Below are 20,915 nucleotides of genomic sequence, written 5' to 3'. Positions count from 1 at the left end.
GTTAGGCTTTGTTTGGAACAACTTTCTTGTTGCTTCTTAAAACAGTTTTTTAGTATAAAAATTTTAATTTTTACACTGAAAAGCTACTTTAAAACCCAACAAAAAAAAAAAATCGTCCCAAACGAAGCCTTAACTGAGCTAATTCTAGTGCTGGCCAACTAGGGGTGTCAATTTTTGACACGACCCGAAACACGACCCGAACCCGACCCGGAAAAATCCGGGTTCGGGTCAACCCGAACCCGAAACGGGTCGGGTTCGGTTCGGGTTCGGGTTGAACAAATCAACCCGTTTTAAAAATCGGGTCGGGTTCGGGTTAACCCAGCAACCCGAAATTGACCCGAAAGTGACATGAAAACTCATATTTGACCCGAAAACCCGAGATTGACCCGTTTTGACCCGATTTTGACCAGAAAATCAAATATTGACCCGATTTTGACCCGAAAATTAGCAATTTTCGTTCAAATTCGGGTCATTCGTGTCGTGTCGGGTTGACTCGGACCCGAATCGGGTCGGGTTCGGGTTGACCCGAACAGTGTCGGGTCAATTCCGGGTTCGACCCGAACCCGACCCACTGACCTGAATTGACACCCCTATGGCCAACAACCCATTTACTGTCTTAATCCCAGCTCTTGTACACTATTATAATCATACGTATATAGCACATAAGCATTCACAGATTTTAACACATAAATGCCACTATTTACACTATCAAGTACTCTGTTAAATTCATTAATGAACTTGTCAAATTTTGACGTCTCAGGGAAGTAAGATTTTGAGCTCCCACACAGCTTCTTCCTCTTGGACCATTTGATGTCCTCAGCTGCAAACTCTGCCAAGTCTCATATTATTGTTGGGCCCATCAATGACCTCCACCAGATCTCTCTTTTCCTAGCCTCTTCAACCCTTGTGGGTGGTGCAATTATTACGTGCGGTAATCAGATGCCGTTCAGAGGTCAATCAGAACGCGTCACATTATCAATTCAATGTGTAGAAATATTATGTACCGTTGTGTATCGATGGCATGACGCATCCTGATTGGCCTCAGGACGATCTGATGACTGCACGTAATAATTTCTCTTGTCGATGAGATCTCGTCATGACTAGGCTAACTGGACCCATTAATAATATCTTGTCGTCACTATTGTTACTAAACCCATTGATAGCCTCTCCTAACTCTGATGTGATTTCCTTAACATTTTTGTTGTCAAGGGCTTCAAGCTGAGCTCGAGCCTAGCAAATGTGTTCGACTTCAGCTCAAGCTCGAATTTGAGTTAAGCATAAATTAAACGAGCTGATCTCGATTAAGCTAAAATTCAACTTGACTCGAATAGTTTATACCACTGATGCTATGCATGTAAATAAAGAAATTTATGTGCTAAATCCACATAAAATAAAATAAAATATTACTATTTAACATACCAACTTAAATCTTCCTTATTCCCTTACAGTGGATTTTGCAATGCTTCTGAAGTAGAGAAATTCCTTAAAAAAAAAAATTTAAGCAAAGAAGCACCAAAACTAATAAATGTGTTACTTGGCAATAAAGAAAGTTAATTTGTAGCTACAGAAAGCAGCCCAGCAAACCAAACTAAAGCAAGCAGCCACATAATCAATTAGCTCTCATTCTTTCCAGCAAATTTCTGAAGTAGAGAAACCATGACTTCTTCTCATTCCAGGCTTCGATTGGGACAGCTTTTTTCCTTCTTCTAAAAACAGCTTTCTAATAAGCTTTTTTAAGAAGCACTAAAAAGCCGTCCCAAACGAAATCTCAGTTTAACGGCAGAACCATAGCTTATAGCATCAATATCATTAGATAAATTAGCTGCTACATTTATTGAATCACATAAGCAGAATATATAGCATGATTTAATCATAACTGTATGTTAAAATGCTCAGTCTCATCCCCTCTGCTCAAAAAGAAAGTAGTCTCCACAGACCTGTTTCCATACCTCACAGCAACCTTATATCCTCCCAAGAACCCATCAAAGCTGAACAAGCCATGATCATCGGTTTCTCCTGCTGCCTCCTTCGTTCGCCACTCGCTGAGAAGCCGGTCGACAACTTCGCCGGCCGGCAGGTTTTGGAAGTCGTCATCGGTGAGGCACATTTGGTAGCATGATTGATTAGGATGAAGAGCAGTCCATAGAATGATACCGTTAACCCAAGGATAGGAGAAACCTTCTCTTAGAACTTCTTCGAGATACTTAGCCTGCATGAAATTATGATTCTCATTTTAGTAAGAAGATTTGGGAGGATATGGTAATTGGTCTTAATCAGTTGACAAAAAGTTCTTGAAAGTTATCAATTAAAATTTAGTTTTGGACAGCTTTTTTACTGCTTCTTAAAGCAGCTTTCTACTAAAAAATTACTTTAAGAAGCAATAAAAAAGTAGTCTCAAATGAAGCCTAAATACAATATTATATGAAGCATGAAACTATAACAATAATTTAGTTAGAAGATTGGCAATATCTTCATTTCATTGCACAAAATTATGATTGTTTGAGCTGGTTTGGAGCTCATTTTGTTGTTTGGAAATAGAAATATGTAAATTGAAGACAATTTAGCTCCACTCAAAATTAAGTTCTTCCTAATCTACTCCAAATTAAGTAATCTCATATGAGCATGACAATGATTCAATTTTAAGATGGCTTGGGCTTCATTTGGGACAGTTTTTTTACTCTTTTCTAAGGCAGCTTTTTAGTACAAAAAATTTAAAAAAGTTTTGTGCTAAAAACTACTTTAGATATTAGTAAGAAAGTTGTCCAAAATGAAATCTTAATCTAGTTTTGAATTAAGTCAATATTGTATCATTTTTGTCAAATTACACCCAACAAATTTTAAACAAAATATGACAAAATAAATAAATATATTCTAATCTTAATAAAATTTTACTTTGAGATTAATTTTACATGTAGAATTTGTCAATTATACTAATCTTAATAAAATGTATATTAATCATATATCATTCCAACACAATTTTTATTCTACAAGAAAGCAAATCAAACCTGCGTCTGACGATCAAACCTGCTGCTGATATCGACCTCCGTCAACCAAATCGGAAGCCCCAGCGTCGCCAGCTTGTCAAGCACGCCTCTCATCAAAGCCACATTCGGCTTCCCAAAATGCCCCTCCAATCCCACCCCTCCCATCACCACCCCTCCCCGCTCCAACTCCCTCATCCTCCCCACATACGCATCCACCGTCGACTTCCCATCCTCGCACCCCTCCACCACATTAAAATCATTCATGAAAACCCTAACCAGCGGATCTGCCCTCTGCGCCTCCACGAAGAAATCCAATGAGGCGTTAGGGTTCATCAGCCGGCGCTCGTAGAAGTCGAAGTGGAGCAACTCGTTGCTCACATCCCAGTGGACGAAATCGCCCTTGTATTTGGTGAGGAGGCTCAGGATGCGGGAGGAGACGGCGGAGCGGAAATCGGAGGAGGAGAGATTGCGGAGCCACGCCGGAGTATACTTTGGATCTTCCCAGAAGATGTTGTGGCCGCGGGCGAGGATCTGGTTGGAGCGGATGAATTGGAGGAGCTGGTCGGCGAGGGTGTAATTGAGGCGGTTCGGTTCCGGTTCGGTTGCGTACCATTTTAGCTCGTTTTCGAAGACCGCGGCGTTGAACCGATCCACAAACCAGGCCTGTGTGAAATGATTCGGCTCAAAAAATTTAGGTTCAAATTAACTTGCTAAATGAATGGGTCGGATTCGTGTTCAGCTCATGCATTCTAACTCGTTTATGAAAATGGTCAGATTCGAGTTGATACGCCAACCCGTTTGAACTGAAATCGACTCGTTTAATATTGTTTTCTATGTCTGTTATTTATTGGTATAATATTCTTATTTTTTATCAATAAATCTAATAAGCTAATAAAATATTTTTTAATTAAATTGGGTTATTGGGTCTAGTTCGAGTTGTAGTGGGTCAAGTTCGAGTTTGATTTTTTGACTTGTTTATTAAACGGGTTAGGTTTGGCACCTAGGTTTGATCGGATTCAAGTCGGATCAATTTCAGATCAAACATGAACCTGACCTGTTGATCTATTTTGACACCAAATTTTTGCTATTTACGGAATTCAAATTCTCATATATCTATTTTTAACTAAAAGAAATAAATAAAATTAAGTATAGGTATCTTAATGTTTTTTTAGGCTTCATTTGGAACAGCAGAGCTCGATGAGCTAACGAGTCAAGTTTCAACCAATTCTAACTCGATTCATTAATTCGCGAGCGGCTCGTTTAACCAATATTAATAGAAATTGCACTTAAATTTTATTAGCATTCATGATTTTTAAGTATAAAGTCTATTAGAATGAGAACACATTTATTATATTGTACTTCAGCACATCTTCTACATTCTGTAATTTAGCTCTATAAAAGCTGTAAACTCATTATTATGTTTGAATAATATTTTTCCCTCTTCTCACTTTCTCCCTGAGCTCCGTCTCCTTCTTCCTCTGTTAGCTTTCCGCAAACTCAAGATTCTCCTTCATGGTATCAGTTAGCCAGTAATGGGCGATCAGAAGTCTTCTTCCACCCTTCCACCCACTTCCTCCACGATTGCCGGATCAACTACAGAACTCGTTCTCCCGACTACTCTCAAGTTCATCATCTCAAATATCAAGAACTTGATTTCGAACACCCTCACGGCTGACAACTACGCTATCTGGCGTACGCAGATCTTTCAACATCTTTCTGTGAACGGATATGCCGATCATCTCACCACTTCCTGCAGATTTAGACGCTCTCTACTCCCTTCTCTGCAGTGAGGAGATACACGTTAATCAGGACATAAAGAAGGATCAGCTCGCGACGACGGCTGCCTACTATGCTACCTCCTACAATCAAATGCGGAATAAAAACAACAAGCGTCCCAACAAACAACGAAACAACAACTCTCGCAACATGAGCACCACCAAACCCATGCCATCGCAAGCCTCGGCTACTAACACCCGTCCCACCTGTCAGATTTGCAGTAAAATAGGCCACACTGCGAACAACTGTTGGCACCGTGTAATCTATCCTATGCTCCTCCGTCCACGACTACAAACCGAGCTCTTCTTGCACAACCGACAACACCGGCTCCTCAATCTTGGGTTCTTGACACCGGTGCATCCTCGCATATGACGTCGGATGGCACGAACATTCAATATCCCATGGCATATCATGGTCACGAATCTGTCTCTGTGGCGAATGGCTCTGCTGTTCCGATACAGAACTACGGTCAGGGAATTCTTCCCTTGCTAGATTCGTCTCGTAAGCTACATTTATGCAATCTACTTCATGTTCCCGCACTTACGCATAATCTTCTTTCCGTATCTAAATTAACATCTGATAATTCCGTCTCTATTACTTTCGATTCTAATGGTTTTGAAATTAAGGATCTGCAGAACCATCAATCTCTTCTTCGTGGACGTCTGCATAACGGGATCTACACGATACAAGTCGCACCACCTACGCCGCCCACGGCTTTTCAAGCGACGACTACCTCTTCGATCATCTGGCATGCCCGTCTCGGTCATCCCAACAACCGCATCTTGAATTCTTTAGCTAACAGCATTTCGAATTTTTCTACTTTACCTTCTGATTTTCATTGTGAAGCATGTAACATGGCCAAGAGCCATAAACAATCTTTTAATAAAAGTTTCTCGTCGACCTCCCATCCATTTGAACTTATACATTCAGATGTATGGGGTCTGACGAAACATCCGTCTTTGAATGGTTTTCGTTATTACGTCGTTTTCATTGATGATTATACGAGGTTTTTCTGGATTTATTTTCTACATCACAAAAATGAAACTTTGGCTAAGTTTAAAATATTATGCAGTTTTCTTAAAACCCAACACTCTACTACACCGAAATTCGTTATTACGTCGTTTTCTTAAGACTGACTCGCTCTCAACTTGACTCATTTACACCTCTCTTGGTAAGCAATTCAAACTTCTAAAATTAAACTCTTTATCAAAATTATTTTATTATTATTATTATTTTGTGCTATAACAATTGGAAGTGATATTCATTTGTTAAATAAATAAATAAATAAATAAAAATAGAATGAATGAGAAAGCATTACCTGATACTTCGAGTTTCCGAGAATGGTTTTAGCAATAGCAGAGCCAAACGGGAAGTCTTTTGAAATCTGCTGAGCAGAAACGGAAGCTCCGCCAACGCGATTCCCCTCCGCGTCGGAAACGTGGATTGCCACAGCGCGTTTCCTTTTCTGTAGAGGAAGAAAATTAATTAGGTTTAATTGGAGAAAAAAATTAGGTCTGAATATGAGAATCAAAACTAACATCGCACTAATTTTAAGGCAACCTACTGCTTTCACAAATCTCATCATTGATTAAGAGATTGGAACAGCTGTAGTATTTTTGTAAAAATGATGTAAAATTATTGTGAGAAAAATAATTTTTTTCTAAAAGTTATTCAAGATATTATAAAAATATATATTCTTTTTAATGAATAATTTCTTTATGGGTATTAAGACTATCGAATATTAGTAAGGTTTCATTTATGACAGTTTTCTTACTAATTTTTAAGGCAATTTTTATCTAAAAATTTTTTTATTAAAAATTTGTCTTAGAAAGCTTCAAGAAAGCAATCTCAAAGGGACGCTTTCTTAATGATTTATAAAATAGTTTTTTAGTATAAAAAATTTATTTTTTATGCTAGAAAACTGTTTTAAGAAGCAGTAAGAAAGCCGTCTCAAATGAAGCCTAAGGCTTTGTTTGAGACGGCTTTTTTATTGCTTCTTGAAGCAGTCTTTTAGTACAAAAATTTTAATTTTTATACTAAAAAATTGTTTCAAAAAGCAGAAAAAAAATGTCCTAAACAAAACCCAAATCTTATTGTAAAAGGCAGCTTCCCCCCACAAAAAATTTCAAATGTGGCGAGAAAGTAATGACCAAACAAAAGTATAATTGTGATATGAAAGTTGCCCAAATTAGGGGTATAAATGAGTTGAGTTGAGCTTGATTAATTAATCAAGTTCAATCTTCTACTTGTTTAGAGCCCCTTCATATATTATGAATGCGAAAAAATGATTATAATTCAAACAATTATTATAACAAAATGATAAAAAGTATTATAAATTAAAAGAAAAATAAAAACGAATCACTTAACATAATAAAATGAGAGATAATTTTAAAATATTTTGAATAATTTTGTACATAAAATCATAAATTTAAATATTTAAGTGTAGTTTATATAAATAATTTTTAAATGACTCAACTAATGAGCTAATGAGTCGAGTCAAGTCTAGCTCAAACTTGCCTCGTTCACTCATCGAGCTCAACTCATGAGTCATTTATCAAGTAGTGCCAAATCAACTTGAAGATCCTAAATCCCGAATTTATTAAATTTCAACATTCTTAAAAGTTAAAAGTTAATAAATTTAAAGGATATATTATTTTGTGCGGAGTTCGAATACAGATAAGTATTCGGTTTTGTGATTGTGAACAATAAAAACGTTGTTATTATTCACCACTGTGCTTTTACTGTTCACCCGTATACTTTTACTGTGCACAGTCATAAAATCGAATGATTCTCTGTGTTCAGACTCCACGCGTAATAATCTCAGAATTTAAAGATAAAAAAATCAAATAGATTAGAAAAGTTTAAAAAAAACAATAGTCATGTGGAAGTATTACTGTTCTTATGCTGGCGTTCTGCTGAATCTCCCACTGCTCAACTGAGAAAGGCTGAAGCGCAGCGCTTGCCACCGATATCTCAATCGCTTTGCTTTCATCGTCATTCTGCACAGGCAGATATATAAAAGACAATTAGGACTGAGAATTTGTTTGGAGATTTCAGGCTTTATGAATATATGAACCTGGAAGAAGATGACAGAAGTTTCAGAAGGGGCGTCGAGGACGAAGCCTCCCTTCAGAAAAGACCAGCAGCCGCGTTTGGCAACTGAAGTGCCGATGCAATTCAGCGTTTTGTCGCCGCTGGTTAGCTTTGCTCTCAGCAGAGCAGAATCTGCTCCTCTGTTGATCTTTAGCCAACCTGTTGATCAAGAAACTGATGGATTAATAAATATCGTCATTTGAGATAGCTTTCTTACGACAACAATCGATACCTCCTCAAAAAATTATCTTGATCGGGCACAAATCTTGACGCAAAATCAAGTTGGAAACTTTTGAAATTAAATTCTCGAGAATACGAACCCAACGACACTAAATACAACCCAATCTGAGCCATAGAAGCTCTATTGGAAGGTTCAAACCACAATTTGGATTACAAAATGGTTTTCAAAGATAACGTTCTTATAGTCGAATCTAGCGGCTCGACGAGACTAATCCAACGAGCCCAAGATCAAAGAATTCTGACATCACTGAGACATTCAAATGTCCATCAAATGGTCCATGATCAAATGATTCAACATCGGCCGTTAATCCAACCACTCCCAACTTCCCCTTGATCTCTCACATATTTACGGGTCATGTCACTCCAAAAATTTATAAATAGAGCCCCTTTTTTCTTGAAAGAAAACCCCCAAGCAAAAGGATTCAAGAGAGAGATCGAAGATCGCTCTTACCTCCTTGCTCCTCCTCGACCCCTGCCGGAGTTCCGCTGGACCACCGCCTTACGTCGTTACTCCACCGGACCATCACTTGAGGCCCTCACCTTCGTCGGACCACCACTTGAGGCCCCGAGCTTCGTCGTACTATCAATTGAGGCCCTATGCTCCACCAGGCCACTACCTGAGGCTCAGACTTCCGCCGGACCACCACTTGACGCCCGGACTTCTACTGGACCACCACTTGAGGCCCTGAGTTCCACCAGGGTACCACTTGATGCCCGGACTTCTGTCGGACCATCACTTGAGGTCCTGTGCTGCATTAAGCCACCACTTGACGCCCAGACTTCTGCCGGACCACCACTTGAGGCTCTGAGCTCCACCATGATAGCACCTGACGCCCGGACCTTTGCCGGACCATTACTTGAGGCTTATGCTCCACCAGAACACCACCTGATACCCGGACTTTTGCCGGACCACCACCTGAGGCCCAGACTTTTGCCGGACCACCACCTGATGCTCAGACTTCTATCGGACAACCACTTCACGCACGGACTTATACCGGACCACCACCTGAGGCCCGACCCTCTGTCGGACCACCATATGAGGCCTAAACTTCTATCGTACCACCATCTGAGGCCCGAACTTCTACCGGACCACAACCTGAGACTCGAACTTCTTTCGAGCTACCAGCCTACCACTTGATGCCCAGAATTCTCCCGGAGTACCGCCCTTCTACTACAGTCTTTCGGACTCATGTCTCGTACCGACTATGATCCTTCTGACCTCCATCACCAGACAACGGTCTTTCTGACCCCGGTCTCCTGCCAATTACGATCTTTCAGACCCCTATCTCGTGCCGACTATGGCCATTCCAACCAAACAAACATGTCTATATTGATTATTGTAACTCCCACCATATAATGCGCTATATATGATGTACTTTTGTGACATCAAGTCAAGTCCTTCTCCCAAGGAAGGGACTCATTTGTAATCAACTGCAAATACTAGTGGATTCATTCAAAATGGGCCAGTTCTCCTGGTTTTTCCCCTTTCAGGGGTTTTCACGTAAAAACTATAGTGTCTCTTATGAACGCTACACCCTCTCTCTTATCTTCTTGTGTGCTGGATCTTCGTACAACGCTAAGATGCTAAACTCTATATTTCTCTACCGCCGAGAATACTTCAGGACACAACAATAATAATTTTTGTTTGGTTATTATTTTTTTAGTATTTTAAATAATTTATGTTCTAGGAAACTATTTTGTACAATAGCTTTCAAAAAAATAGTTCTCTTCCACAATTTTACAATAATTTTTATAAAAAGTTGTAGCTATCCCAAACAGACTCTAATTTTTATGCAGTTAGATATCTAATATTTGAGGTTTTTATATTTATTTATATATTATTTTTTACACATGCAAATTTGAGAGAGTTTGAACATTTGAAGAACTCTAGAGCTTTATTTGATATTCGATACTGACGATCACAACCAGCCACTAGTGTAATATGATCACGATCATTCAACCTTCACCGCTCGATAGTCGTTGTTTCACTTGTTTGGTCATCATCATTTGGCTATCATAATCTATTCCTCATTATCCAACTACCATCATCCAACTGCCATCACCTCACCACCATCGCTCAACAGCTTTCATTTAACCTTTAACCATTATCGCCTAACTAAAACAATTGTTATTAGAATCCCAATATTATTTTTCCTACAGTCTCTGCTTGCTCAAATAAATTGGATGATATAGACTTTGTTTGGGGTAGTTTTCTTACTACTTTATACTATAACTTTTTAGTACACAAATTTCTTAAAAGTAACAAAAAGATACTAGCAAAAAACTGTCTCAAACAAAACCATTATTAGAATGGACTCATAGTCTCCTTATTAAATGTTAAGAAATGACTAGACTGACTTAAGACGATGCTCTAAAGTAGCGGACTCAATGATAAACTGTGAATGATGTTGATTGAATTCGAAAGATGTGATGATGACCAAATCAAGGTGCTAGAATAACCTTGGAACAAGGGTGGATCCCTGGTCAACTGAGGGTGGGCAAGTGCCCACCCAAAAAAAAATCAATAGAGGGGGCATTTTCGGAGTTTTGCCCCCCCCCCCCCCCCACCGGTTTTCCCCCCCCCCCCCCCCCAATCTCTCAAAAAAGCTTTTTGCCCTAAATGTGTCAATCATGTGTCAGTTTTGCCCATCCCGACTTCGGTCTGACGCAACCACCTTCGCAAGAGTTCGCAACATTCTCAGCGTTGTCAGGGATCTCGATGGGAACATCGAATTTCTAGCCATAACTCTCTGTGAGATTCTCCCTCTCTAGTTGGTGCTGCTCATCGGCTCTCTCTCCAAAATTTCATTGGGTATGTCTGGCTTCTCAACGCTTCCTCTTTGGGCGCTGAGTTTAATTTGATTTGTGCCTAATCTGGCCTTTATTTGTTTTGTGTAGTTTATCTATTTTGATTCTGTGAAATCCTTTTTTTTATGGCGATTCAGTTGGAGGTAGGGATGTTGTTATGTGGTGTGTAGAGGTGTCAATTTTTGACACGACCCGAAACCCGACCCGAACCCGACCCAGAAAAATCTGGGTTTGGGTCAACCCAAACCCGAAACGAGTCGGGTTCGGGCTGAACAAATCAACCCGTTTTAAAAATCGGGTTGGGTTCGGGTTGACCCAGCAACCCGAAATTGACCCGAAAGTGACACAAAAACTCATATTTGACCCGAAAACCCGAGATTGACTCGTTTTTTTACCCTATTTTGACCAAAAAATCGAATATTGGCCCAATTTTGACCTGAAAATTAGCAATTTTAGGTCAACTGCGGGTCATTCGTGTTGGGTCGGATTGACCCGAATCGGGTCGAGTTCGGGTCCAGAAACCTGACCCGTTTTTAAAAACGGGTCGAGTTCGGGTTGACCCGAATAGTGCCGGGTCAATTTCGGGTTCGACCCAAACCCAACCCGCTGACCCGAATTGACACCCCTAGTGGTGTGTTGAGATATCTTTTGTTTATGATTTTCTGTGGAGTTCTTTTTTTAACAATTTTTGATAATTTTATTATTATTATTATTATTATTATTATTATTATTATTATTATTATGACGTTTTATTACATTATTATCATTATTTAATTAAAATTTTTCCCACCCTAAAAAGAGGAACTGGATCTGCCCTTGCTTTTGAATGACAACCTTTAATATTTGGTCGTTGAACATAGCTAGCCTTAGTCTGTTGGTTGGAGGCTTTGGCTATTAATCAAAAGGTCTTGAGTTAGAATCTTACATGTATGATGTATCTGTGAGTTTATCTTAATGACTCAAATATTCATAAAAAAGTTTGGTAGTTGACATCAAGGCTATGGCAAGTGCATAGGGTCTCTCCACCTCTAGTTATAAGAATCACATTCTTACCATCTCTCAGGTTAGAACATATAAAAATCTAAATATATCTTGTGTTCTTCTCCATCTCCAATGAAGGCCCAAGACCAAAGTATTTTTAAGATTATGAAATGAAAGGCACTAGCAACTAATTTAGGGGGAGTTATAAAGATAGTGCGAGACATCTAATGATCAACTTGGTCGTGTGTGACTATGATTTTGTTTGGGATAACTCTCTTATTGATTCTTAAAACAGTATTTTTAGTACAAAAATTTAAATTTTTGTATTAGAATTCAATAAGAAAGCCGTCCCAAACAAAACTTATAATTCGATCATGAGTTTTATAGCTATCTCTGATAAAGATGTTATGGCTTTGGTGAGATGCACAACTCAAAGTCTTACAATAATCAAAATATATTTTATTGTTTTGTTTTAGAAATTTGAAAAAAGAAATGTATATATTTATATTAATTATGAAGACAATATAAAAAACATCTAAAAAATTTTCCTTTTAAATATACATAATATGAAATTATAATGTTTTTTTATCATGACATTACATCATTAATATATGTGATTAATATATCTTATATAATTTTTTAAAAAAAATTATACGTTTTGGCATCTCAACACATCAAAAAAAAAAAAAAACTATAAGTAGACTATAGAATTACTCCAAAATTTTTAATTAATCTAAGACTAATAAGGGTCTTTTTTTAATGACTACAGCTTTTTATAAAATTGGTTACAAAAGTGTTAGATTAAAAAAAAATTATTATAAAAAGTAACTTCTTAATATAAAAAATTATTTACAAATTACAATAGTAAAAAATAATAGCAAATATAACGTAAAATAAAATATAAACATATACGTACTCACATGAGAAACTGTATCTGGTTACCGCGGTGAGGTTAAACAGTACGAAGGCTGGCGACAAACTGCCCGTCTCCATTTTCTGAAACCCTGCAGTCCCGTCTTTTATAATTCCTCCGTGGTACAAAGGAGGCTCAGGATGGTGCATGCACTGTATGGCAAAAAGAAAAAAAATAATACATACATTATCATTTAAAAATTTATCCAATTTATACATTTAACGCATAAAATTCCCATCATATTTAATGTTTTAAATGACATAAAAGATTTATATGCATCTCACTCTCCTCATTGAAATCCTAATCTTTCGCACGTCATCTCTTCATTGCAGTATCATCGTGGAACATCTCGTTGCCCTTTTTATGCGAGATATCGGCCCATCATCACTCACTCTCATATCTGTCACACCCCATTTTGACTCTCTCCCTACAGTCAACATGGAGTGTAATAGATAAGGAGAATCTAAACATACATATCTCTTACTAACACCCACCACAAAAAATTATGCTTACGTTTTAAAAACTTTGGGTATTATAATATGCCACCAGTCCAATGGATCCCCCTCCCCAGAACCTATCATAAATTTATTTCATACGACAATGGCCCTATTGATGCCCTTCACAATAAGATATCGTTGCAACTTCCTCGTCATCTCTTCATCACCTCTTCATAGTTGTCAAATGAGATCGATTTACAACTTTTTGAAAGAGAACTTTTCCTTTATAAGTTAATGAGATCTTATACTAAGTAAACAATGCACTTTCGATATTAAATATGTAAATGAGATAGTGTTGAGTGTCATATATGTAAATATTATTAACACATATGACATATTTATATATCATATAACCATTATATATTTTTTATCTGTGCGCATATCCTTTCGCGATGGTTTTGTCTAGGGTTTCCGTCTTCCGCCCTCGGCCTCTTCTTCCCTAACTCCATTTTCTCGCGATTCGATTGCTATGGAGGCTAATCTCTTACGGGATCCTGGTTTCCTTGATGGTAAGCCTAAATCTAGATCTTTTATGGATGCTTTAGCCGGTGATGCACCACCTTCGGGGTTTCCGCCTTTGCGGGTTGCTTCTCATCAGGTTATGCCTGCTTTACTAATTTCAGATGAGGAACTCTATGCTCTTGCTATTCCTTTCAAGTTTGCTTTGGTTGGTAAATTTCCGGCCCGTCGTCCGCCCCTTGATGTTATTCAAAATTTTTTTTTCAATCTTAAGTTTGCTAGTGCTTTTTCTGTTACGGTTTTGAATCAAAAAAATGTTTTGATTAAGCTTGTGAATGACCTGGATTACTGTAGGGTTTTCTCTCATCGATCTTACTTCATTTCCAACTGTTTCATGAAGATCTTTAAATGGACTCCTGTTTTTGATGTTTGTGTAGAATCGCCCATTGTTCCTATTTGGGTTTTCTTTCCTAATCTCCATCCGCATTTGTTTTCTCCTCGTATCCTTCACGGGTTGGGTTCCATGTTTGGTTGGCCTTTGCGTATCGATAATGCCCCGATGAATGACACCCGTCCCTCTATTGCTCGTATTTTGGTAGAGTTGGATGTTACCAAACGATATGCTAAACAGGTTTGGCTTGGTTCGGAATCAGTTGGTTACACCCAAGCGATTGAAATGGAGGAATTTCCCTCTTATTGTATTCATTGTAAGTCTTTGGGGCATGCGAGGGATTGCTGGCCGATTTTATTTCCTAATACTGCTGTTTCTCTTCCCAAACGGTTGGATGTGGATACTGTTATACCTGTTACTGCTGCTGTGGAGGATCCTATGGCTGTTGAGGGGGTGAGTGTGAATGTTATTGATTCTTGTGTTGCGCCTGTTAATGTAGATTCTATTATTTTTCTCCTTTGGCCGATGCTTCTGCCGGTTAGGTAAATGGGATTGGGGAGGCTGTTTTTCTTAAGGAGGATGGTTTGTTGGTCGAGTCGGCTGAGACGGTGAATTTATCTGGGGATTCTGGCAATGCTGAAGTTGGTGCGGTTTTTGATGGTTCGGCTAGTTTTGATGTTGGTTGTGTGGCTGGTGAGGCTTTGTTGGTGCCTAATATTAGTCCGGTGGTCACGACGGTCCAGGTGGATGAGGCTCATCCGGAGTTCTCTATTCCTCCTGTTTTAGGTGTTGGTATTTTTGGTTTGAATGTGGACTTCTTCGATGACTGTGGTGGTGAATAATTTTGTTTCTACAGTTGGAAGTGATGGTATTGTTGGGAACGAGTTGCGGGTCAATGCTAACTCTTTTATTAATGTGCCCGTGAACTTGATTGATACCCAAGCCTTGGTGTATCATACGGGTGATAATTCAGGGTTGAATGTTAGGACACATCTTGATTGGCTGCGTTCGTCTGATGTGGAATCCGATTCTGACTCCTCCTCGAATTATTGTGTGGTTCTTATCCTGGTCAGGATTTTAGATTGGTTCACGATAGTCCTGTTGTTGCCTCTCGTGGAAGGTTTCGTGGGTGGGGCAGGAGAGGAAGATAGCTCCTTTTTCTCCATGACTTTGATATATTTGTTATATTGCTTTAATTGTTACTATTTTTGGACTTCTAGCCTATGCTGCGGGTCGATGAATTTTTTGGGCTATGATGTGGCTGGGGCTCGCTTCCTCCGTGTCATAGCTGGTGGCAACCTTTGGTGATGTCTTCGCCTTATTGGATGGTCTTTTGCGTGGCTTGAGGGGCTAGGAGCCTCGGCCTTTACTGAGCCCTCGCTTGGAGTACTCGTATTTTTTACTGTTTCTTTTTGGTCTCTTTGGGCTTTTGCTCACTATATTTTGTAATCCTTTCTCTATTTATATAATGTTTTTTTTTAATATATATATATATATAAAATATTAAAAATTGTTTGGATGAGATTACTATTTTGTTGTTTTGAAGTAAAATTAATACAAAGTAAAGTCCAAAATAATAGTGCTTGGCCAGTGATGGAGGGTGGTTGATGGAAGCGATGGTGGTTAGCAGCAACGATGGATAGTGGTTAGTGGTTGTAGCAACCCGAAATATGAAAAAGTATTTTAAAATGAAAATTTGAATTTCTGTTTGAATTAAAGCGCAGTAGCGTTGTGCATAGGGGTGCCAATATTTGACACGACCCGAAAAACCTGACACGAAAACTTCGGGTTTGGGTCAACCCGAAACAGGTAGGGTTCGGGTTGAAAATTTCAACCCGTTTGAAAAAACGGGTCGTGTTTGGGTTGACCCGGAAACCTAAAATCGACCCGTTTTTTTACCCGGACCAGTTGTTCCCGCTTTTTTTGTCTGTTCTGTCTCGTCAGTCACTCAATCACGTCTGACAATCACTGCCTCGCGTCAATCGTTATTTCCGATCGCTGCCTCAGGTTAATCGCTGTTTGATTGTTTCCAGTCGCCGCCTCGCATCACTTGCTCGCGGCATATGCCAGGCCAGCCATGCGTGTTAGTCAGACAATTTTGATGCCCGTTGGTCACTTGCTCGCGGCGTTCGGCGTTCGCCAGGCCAGCCATGCGTGTCTGTCAACCGTCAGACCGTCAGTTCTTGCCTCACCGTCCGGTCATCTCCCTAATGAAAGTACCGCCGTAAGCTCGTTTTCCCAACTGGCAAAATAAGATAATCCCTAAATTCATGTCGGGTCTGGTTGACCTGAACCTGAAGCGGGTCGGGTTCGGGTCCGAAAAACTTACTCGTTTGTAAAAACGGGTTGGGTTCGTGTTGACCATCCGGGTTCGACCCGAACCCGACCCGCAACCCGATATTGACACCCCTAGTTGTGCATGGTAGCACTAGGCTTGAGAGCACAGCGGTGTCATAAATTGATGTTACGGCTCCAACCTCTATTCTATAGTAATTTTGGATTCAACATGCAACGCTAGGTGCTGGGCCTTAGGTTTGAGCGCTGCGCCGCTAGGTCATTAACAATATATATATATATAATTCTAAACCTAAGTACTAAAAGCCTCCAGCGCCACCACCTCTCCCCATTTTGATTGTGGCTTTCTCGGGAAAGAAAAGGGGAAAGGGAGAGGGAGAGGGGAGAGGGGAGAGGAAGGAGAGAGAAAGTGACCAGAACCTCACTTTGGTTTTCATATGAAAGTTGTGCTCGATCTTTATAATTCTCTTCATGATTGCATCTACATTATAATGCATTGAACTGATTGATAGCTAAATTGATATAATATATTGATAGACACTTATAGATGTCATAATAATTGATAAATACATATATTTGAACCATCAGCATGAAATTAATAGATAATTGATGTTATTCACTGCAACCTCTATTATAGATTTATAAACTTTTTCCTAATCATTTTGATATTTAATACATATTGATTGATATTGGTTAGAATTATAGTATATTTATTCTTTTGCCTTGCATTGAAGGCATCGATGAGTTTTGGTTACTTGCAGACAGCGGTGGTGACCAACTAGTGACAATTGTGATGGGCAATGGCCAGTGGGCAAGCAAAGACAAGATAGCCTGGCCATAAGTAAAATGATTTTCACTCAAAACTTGATAAGCTTACTTTATCTGAAAAATGAGCTAAAATATTTTACATTACATTAAGAATATTTTACAATGCATTCCTATTTCATCCATTCAAACACTAATATTTTTAAAACTGCTACTGAAGGAATATCTTACATGCATTTTACTTCCAACCAAACCGCTCATAAGTTAATATTGGTTCTAGTTCAATGATTATCTTCCAAATATAGAATATTGTAAATTGTATAAAACAAGAAAATTTTAGGATTATTTATGAATTTTGAGGTATATCTGTGTAATTATCTAATATTATGTCATATTAGAAATGATATTTCTTTATTAGATTTAAATGAGAATTTAATTTTTATCAGGACATAATGGCGAAAAAGGATTCATGTAGCTAACCCCACATAGTTGGACAAAAGCTTGATGTTGTTGTTGTTGTCGTCAATGATAAATGCAGCGAAGTACAACCTTCCATAATTAGAAAATGACTAGCTAGATAATCAAACCCCTAGCTAGTCCAACCCAATTAACCCATCTAGGCCAAGCAACCCACTAATGAATGACCCATGGTTGTCATCCAGTAGCTACAACCATCAATAAAGTCTCTAATTAACAAACAAAATATAACTTCTTATAAATCTCAATGCATGAATCCCAAAAGTTGATGGATTAAAATTTTGATAGTTACATTAAGATGAGAAAATCATGGAAGGTCCATTGATCATTTTTCAAGCCACTAAAAGGGTGGTAACTTGCCTCTATTTCTTAATCGAAATTGAATCTCTTCGGGACCCAATCATGTATCATCAACATCTCATAAAATGGAGAAATTATTACTCAAATGCACACGTCATGTCACCTGGTACACAACTGCGGTACACAGCAGAATAATGATGTGGCGCATCTTGATTTTCCTCCGGACCGTGTCAAATAGCTCCGAAAGTTTATATCTAATTTCACGAATTATACTCAAATTCACGTCTTGTTGTGGAGAGCGCCATTTGAACACTTCCATCTATATCATACTTCACAATAGTTGATTTTGTAAGTAAAATAAATAGTAAGCACTATGGGTGTCAATTCTGAACCCGGAATTGGCGTGACGCTATTTGACACGACCCGAATCCAACACGTTTTTGCAAACAGGTCAGAAAATGCAACTCAGACCCGATCGACCCACGCTGGGTTGCCAGGTTGACACGACCCGATCCGGATTTATGTGATCTGATCTCTCGTTGCTAATTCCTCCTTCTGGTTCTGATTCAAGCCGACGGTAAAGTAGTGGCAATGGCGGCGATGTGTCAGGCGAAGAGATCGAAGAGACGCGACAGGGCAACTAACTAAGCTTCGCTAAGAGACGGGACATGTGTGACGCTACTCGACGCATCGAACAACACGGGCAACAGATGCGGGAAGACCGTTTCCGAGTCATTTTCAAATTTCCAGGTCAACCCGAACCCGACCCGTTTTACAAATAGGTCAACCCGAACCCATATTTTTTAGGTCGAGTCTAGGTCGGGTTTCGGGTCGTGATAAAAATTGACATCGCTAGTAATTAAACACCAATCATGTAATTACAACTTACAACAAAAGAGAACAAATCTATAATAGATAAAGAATTATAAAGTATAATGAAAGCTTTAATTAATTACCTCAGTATATGCAGTATAATCATACCAAGGTCCCTCTGCGTTAGAAAACACAAGACAAAACGTATGAGAACTGAGAAGCTTAAGCTCTTTCTCTAGAGAGAGAAGAAGGAAGAGAGAGAAGAAGGAAGAGAAAACTCACCATATTCTGCTCCAGCAGCAAATGCAAAGTCTGAAGCACTATATAAGCTCATAAAAATCATAGGAAATAGTATATATCTTCTCATTCTCCTCTTTCTTATGCCCAGAGCTGACCAAATAAAATGGAGAGCCTGTTGAGAGAGAGAGAGAGAGAGAGAGAGAGAGAGAGAGAGAGACGGAGCTTGCAAGGTCGGGGTTAAGCAGGAAGGGATGAAAGGGGCAAAGAGAGAGAGAAACTGCCAAATTGTCACAAGGAGTCGTGCGTCTTTAATTATACGCCCGTGGTCTGGATAGTCACGAGCGATTCTTTATGGGAAAGATATATATAGCACTTTAGACTATTTTGTTTATATATTTATATCCTCTAATAAAATATATATTTAAATATTTTTAAATCAAAATTTATTTGCACCTTAACATTAACCTTTGGTTAGCTTTGTTTGTCTATATGCTCATAAAGTTAAGGAAGTAAAATAAACAAGAAAAAATGAAGTAGAAAATAAAGAACATCGGAATTTAACACAGAAACACGAAATCGAGAAAAAATAACAGATTTACACTACACCAAACAATTCAGTATGAAAATTGGGAGGAAATTGTACAAATCTTTTCTCTCACTCTCTCATTTGTCTTTCTTCACCTGCTGCACCATTCTCACTATATAACAGACGAAGAGAAACACAGCAAAAATCATCAAGGGACGCAACTCTTCAAAAATAATAAGAAAGAAAACTGCCCAACCCATCTAACAGCACCGTGATGCTAGGCTTGGAGCGCCACGTCGCTCATCTCCCTATCTCCAGTTTGTCCAACAGCGACGCGGTGTCAGGGTCTAGAGCACCTCAGCTCTCCCTTGCAGCATTTGGTTTTAGAGAGCCATATTGCTTTACTCTCTATTTGTCTCTATGCAGCATGTAGCGTTCGCGTACACAACACCGGAGCAGTTTACGGCTGTACAAGAAAAAAAATTCCTTGTACAAAGCACCTAAACCTTGCAACCCCCCAACGAGCTCAACTGATAGTGTTGAAATCCAAGGCGGCTTATATGTAAGAGAATATTATTATGTGCGGTCAACAGACCATTAAAAGGCCAATTAGGATGCGTTACATCACCTTAAACACAATGGTACGCAATGTCGGTACATAGTATTGCGTCCTAATTGGACTCGAGATGACGTCTGACGACCGCATATAATAATTTTAGAGGATTTCAAATCGCGAGTGGGAGACATAAAATATGGGCAGGATTGATCGCGATTGTGATTAAGATGGAAATACCAAATTTTAAGCTGTGAGGCAGACGAACCTAATAGAATATTAACTTTAAGATGTTTAATAGATTTTGGATATTAGATATATAAATAAAAGAATTTAAATTTCTTCGTAGATAAATCTCACTTCTTTGAAATACAAGGCTTTGCTTAATATATATATATTGAGTTTGCCCACCCTAAAAAAAGGGTTGGATATGCTCCTGAATTGCACCTAGTTTTTTCATACCCAAACAGCACAGGATGAGGCTTTACTGATGACTTTCTATGCTTCTTTTCTTTTCAATCAAAACAATCGCCTTGAACTTGACCAAGTGAAACGCTTCGCCTTTTTTCTTTGAAATAGAAATTCTATTTGAGATTCAATTTGGGACCTTAAAGAAAAAACATGATTCGCAGCAAATTAGATCAACACTTTCCTTTTTTTTAGAGGCGCAAGTGACTGATCCACCAGCTAGCCTGAAAGATTTAGATTTGGATTTATCCTTTTGATAATTGAGTCAGGTTCGAATCAAGCGTCTGGCTTATTTATTAAATGGGTCAGATTAATATTGACCCGCCAAGTCCATTT

General features: G+C 38.8%; 1 protein-coding gene across 1 annotated transcript; it reads right to left on the bottom strand.

Moving 5' to 3' along the window:
* Nucleotides 1-1,508: 1,508 nt before the first annotated feature.
* On the bottom strand, nucleotides 1,509-19,221 carry LOC110098896 (endo-1,4-beta-xylanase 5-like). The gene is made up of 8 exons (XM_020825844.2): nucleotides 19,075-19,221; nucleotides 18,936-18,970; nucleotides 12,803-12,947; nucleotides 7,837-8,012; nucleotides 7,655-7,759; nucleotides 6,079-6,225; nucleotides 3,006-3,647; nucleotides 1,509-2,209 (listed from the first exon to the last, which is right to left on the bottom strand). The coding sequence occupies exons 1-8, from the start codon at nucleotides 19,157-19,159 to the stop codon at nucleotides 1,871-1,873; spliced, it is 1,674 nt and encodes a 557-aa protein (XP_020681503.1). The 5' UTR covers nucleotides 19,160-19,221; the 3' UTR covers nucleotides 1,509-1,870.
* Nucleotides 19,222-20,915: the final 1,694 nt, after the last annotated feature.

Source organism: Dendrobium catenatum, unplaced genomic scaffold, assembly GCF_001605985.2.
Source record: "Dendrobium catenatum unplaced genomic scaffold, ASM160598v2 fragScaff_scaffold_1381, whole genome shotgun sequence".
In the NCBI taxonomy this organism is placed as follows: Eukaryota; Viridiplantae; Streptophyta; class Magnoliopsida; order Asparagales; family Orchidaceae; genus Dendrobium; species Dendrobium catenatum.
The sequence above is the reverse complement of the archived record's forward strand: the minus strand, read 5'-3'. Positions and strand labels throughout refer to the sequence as shown.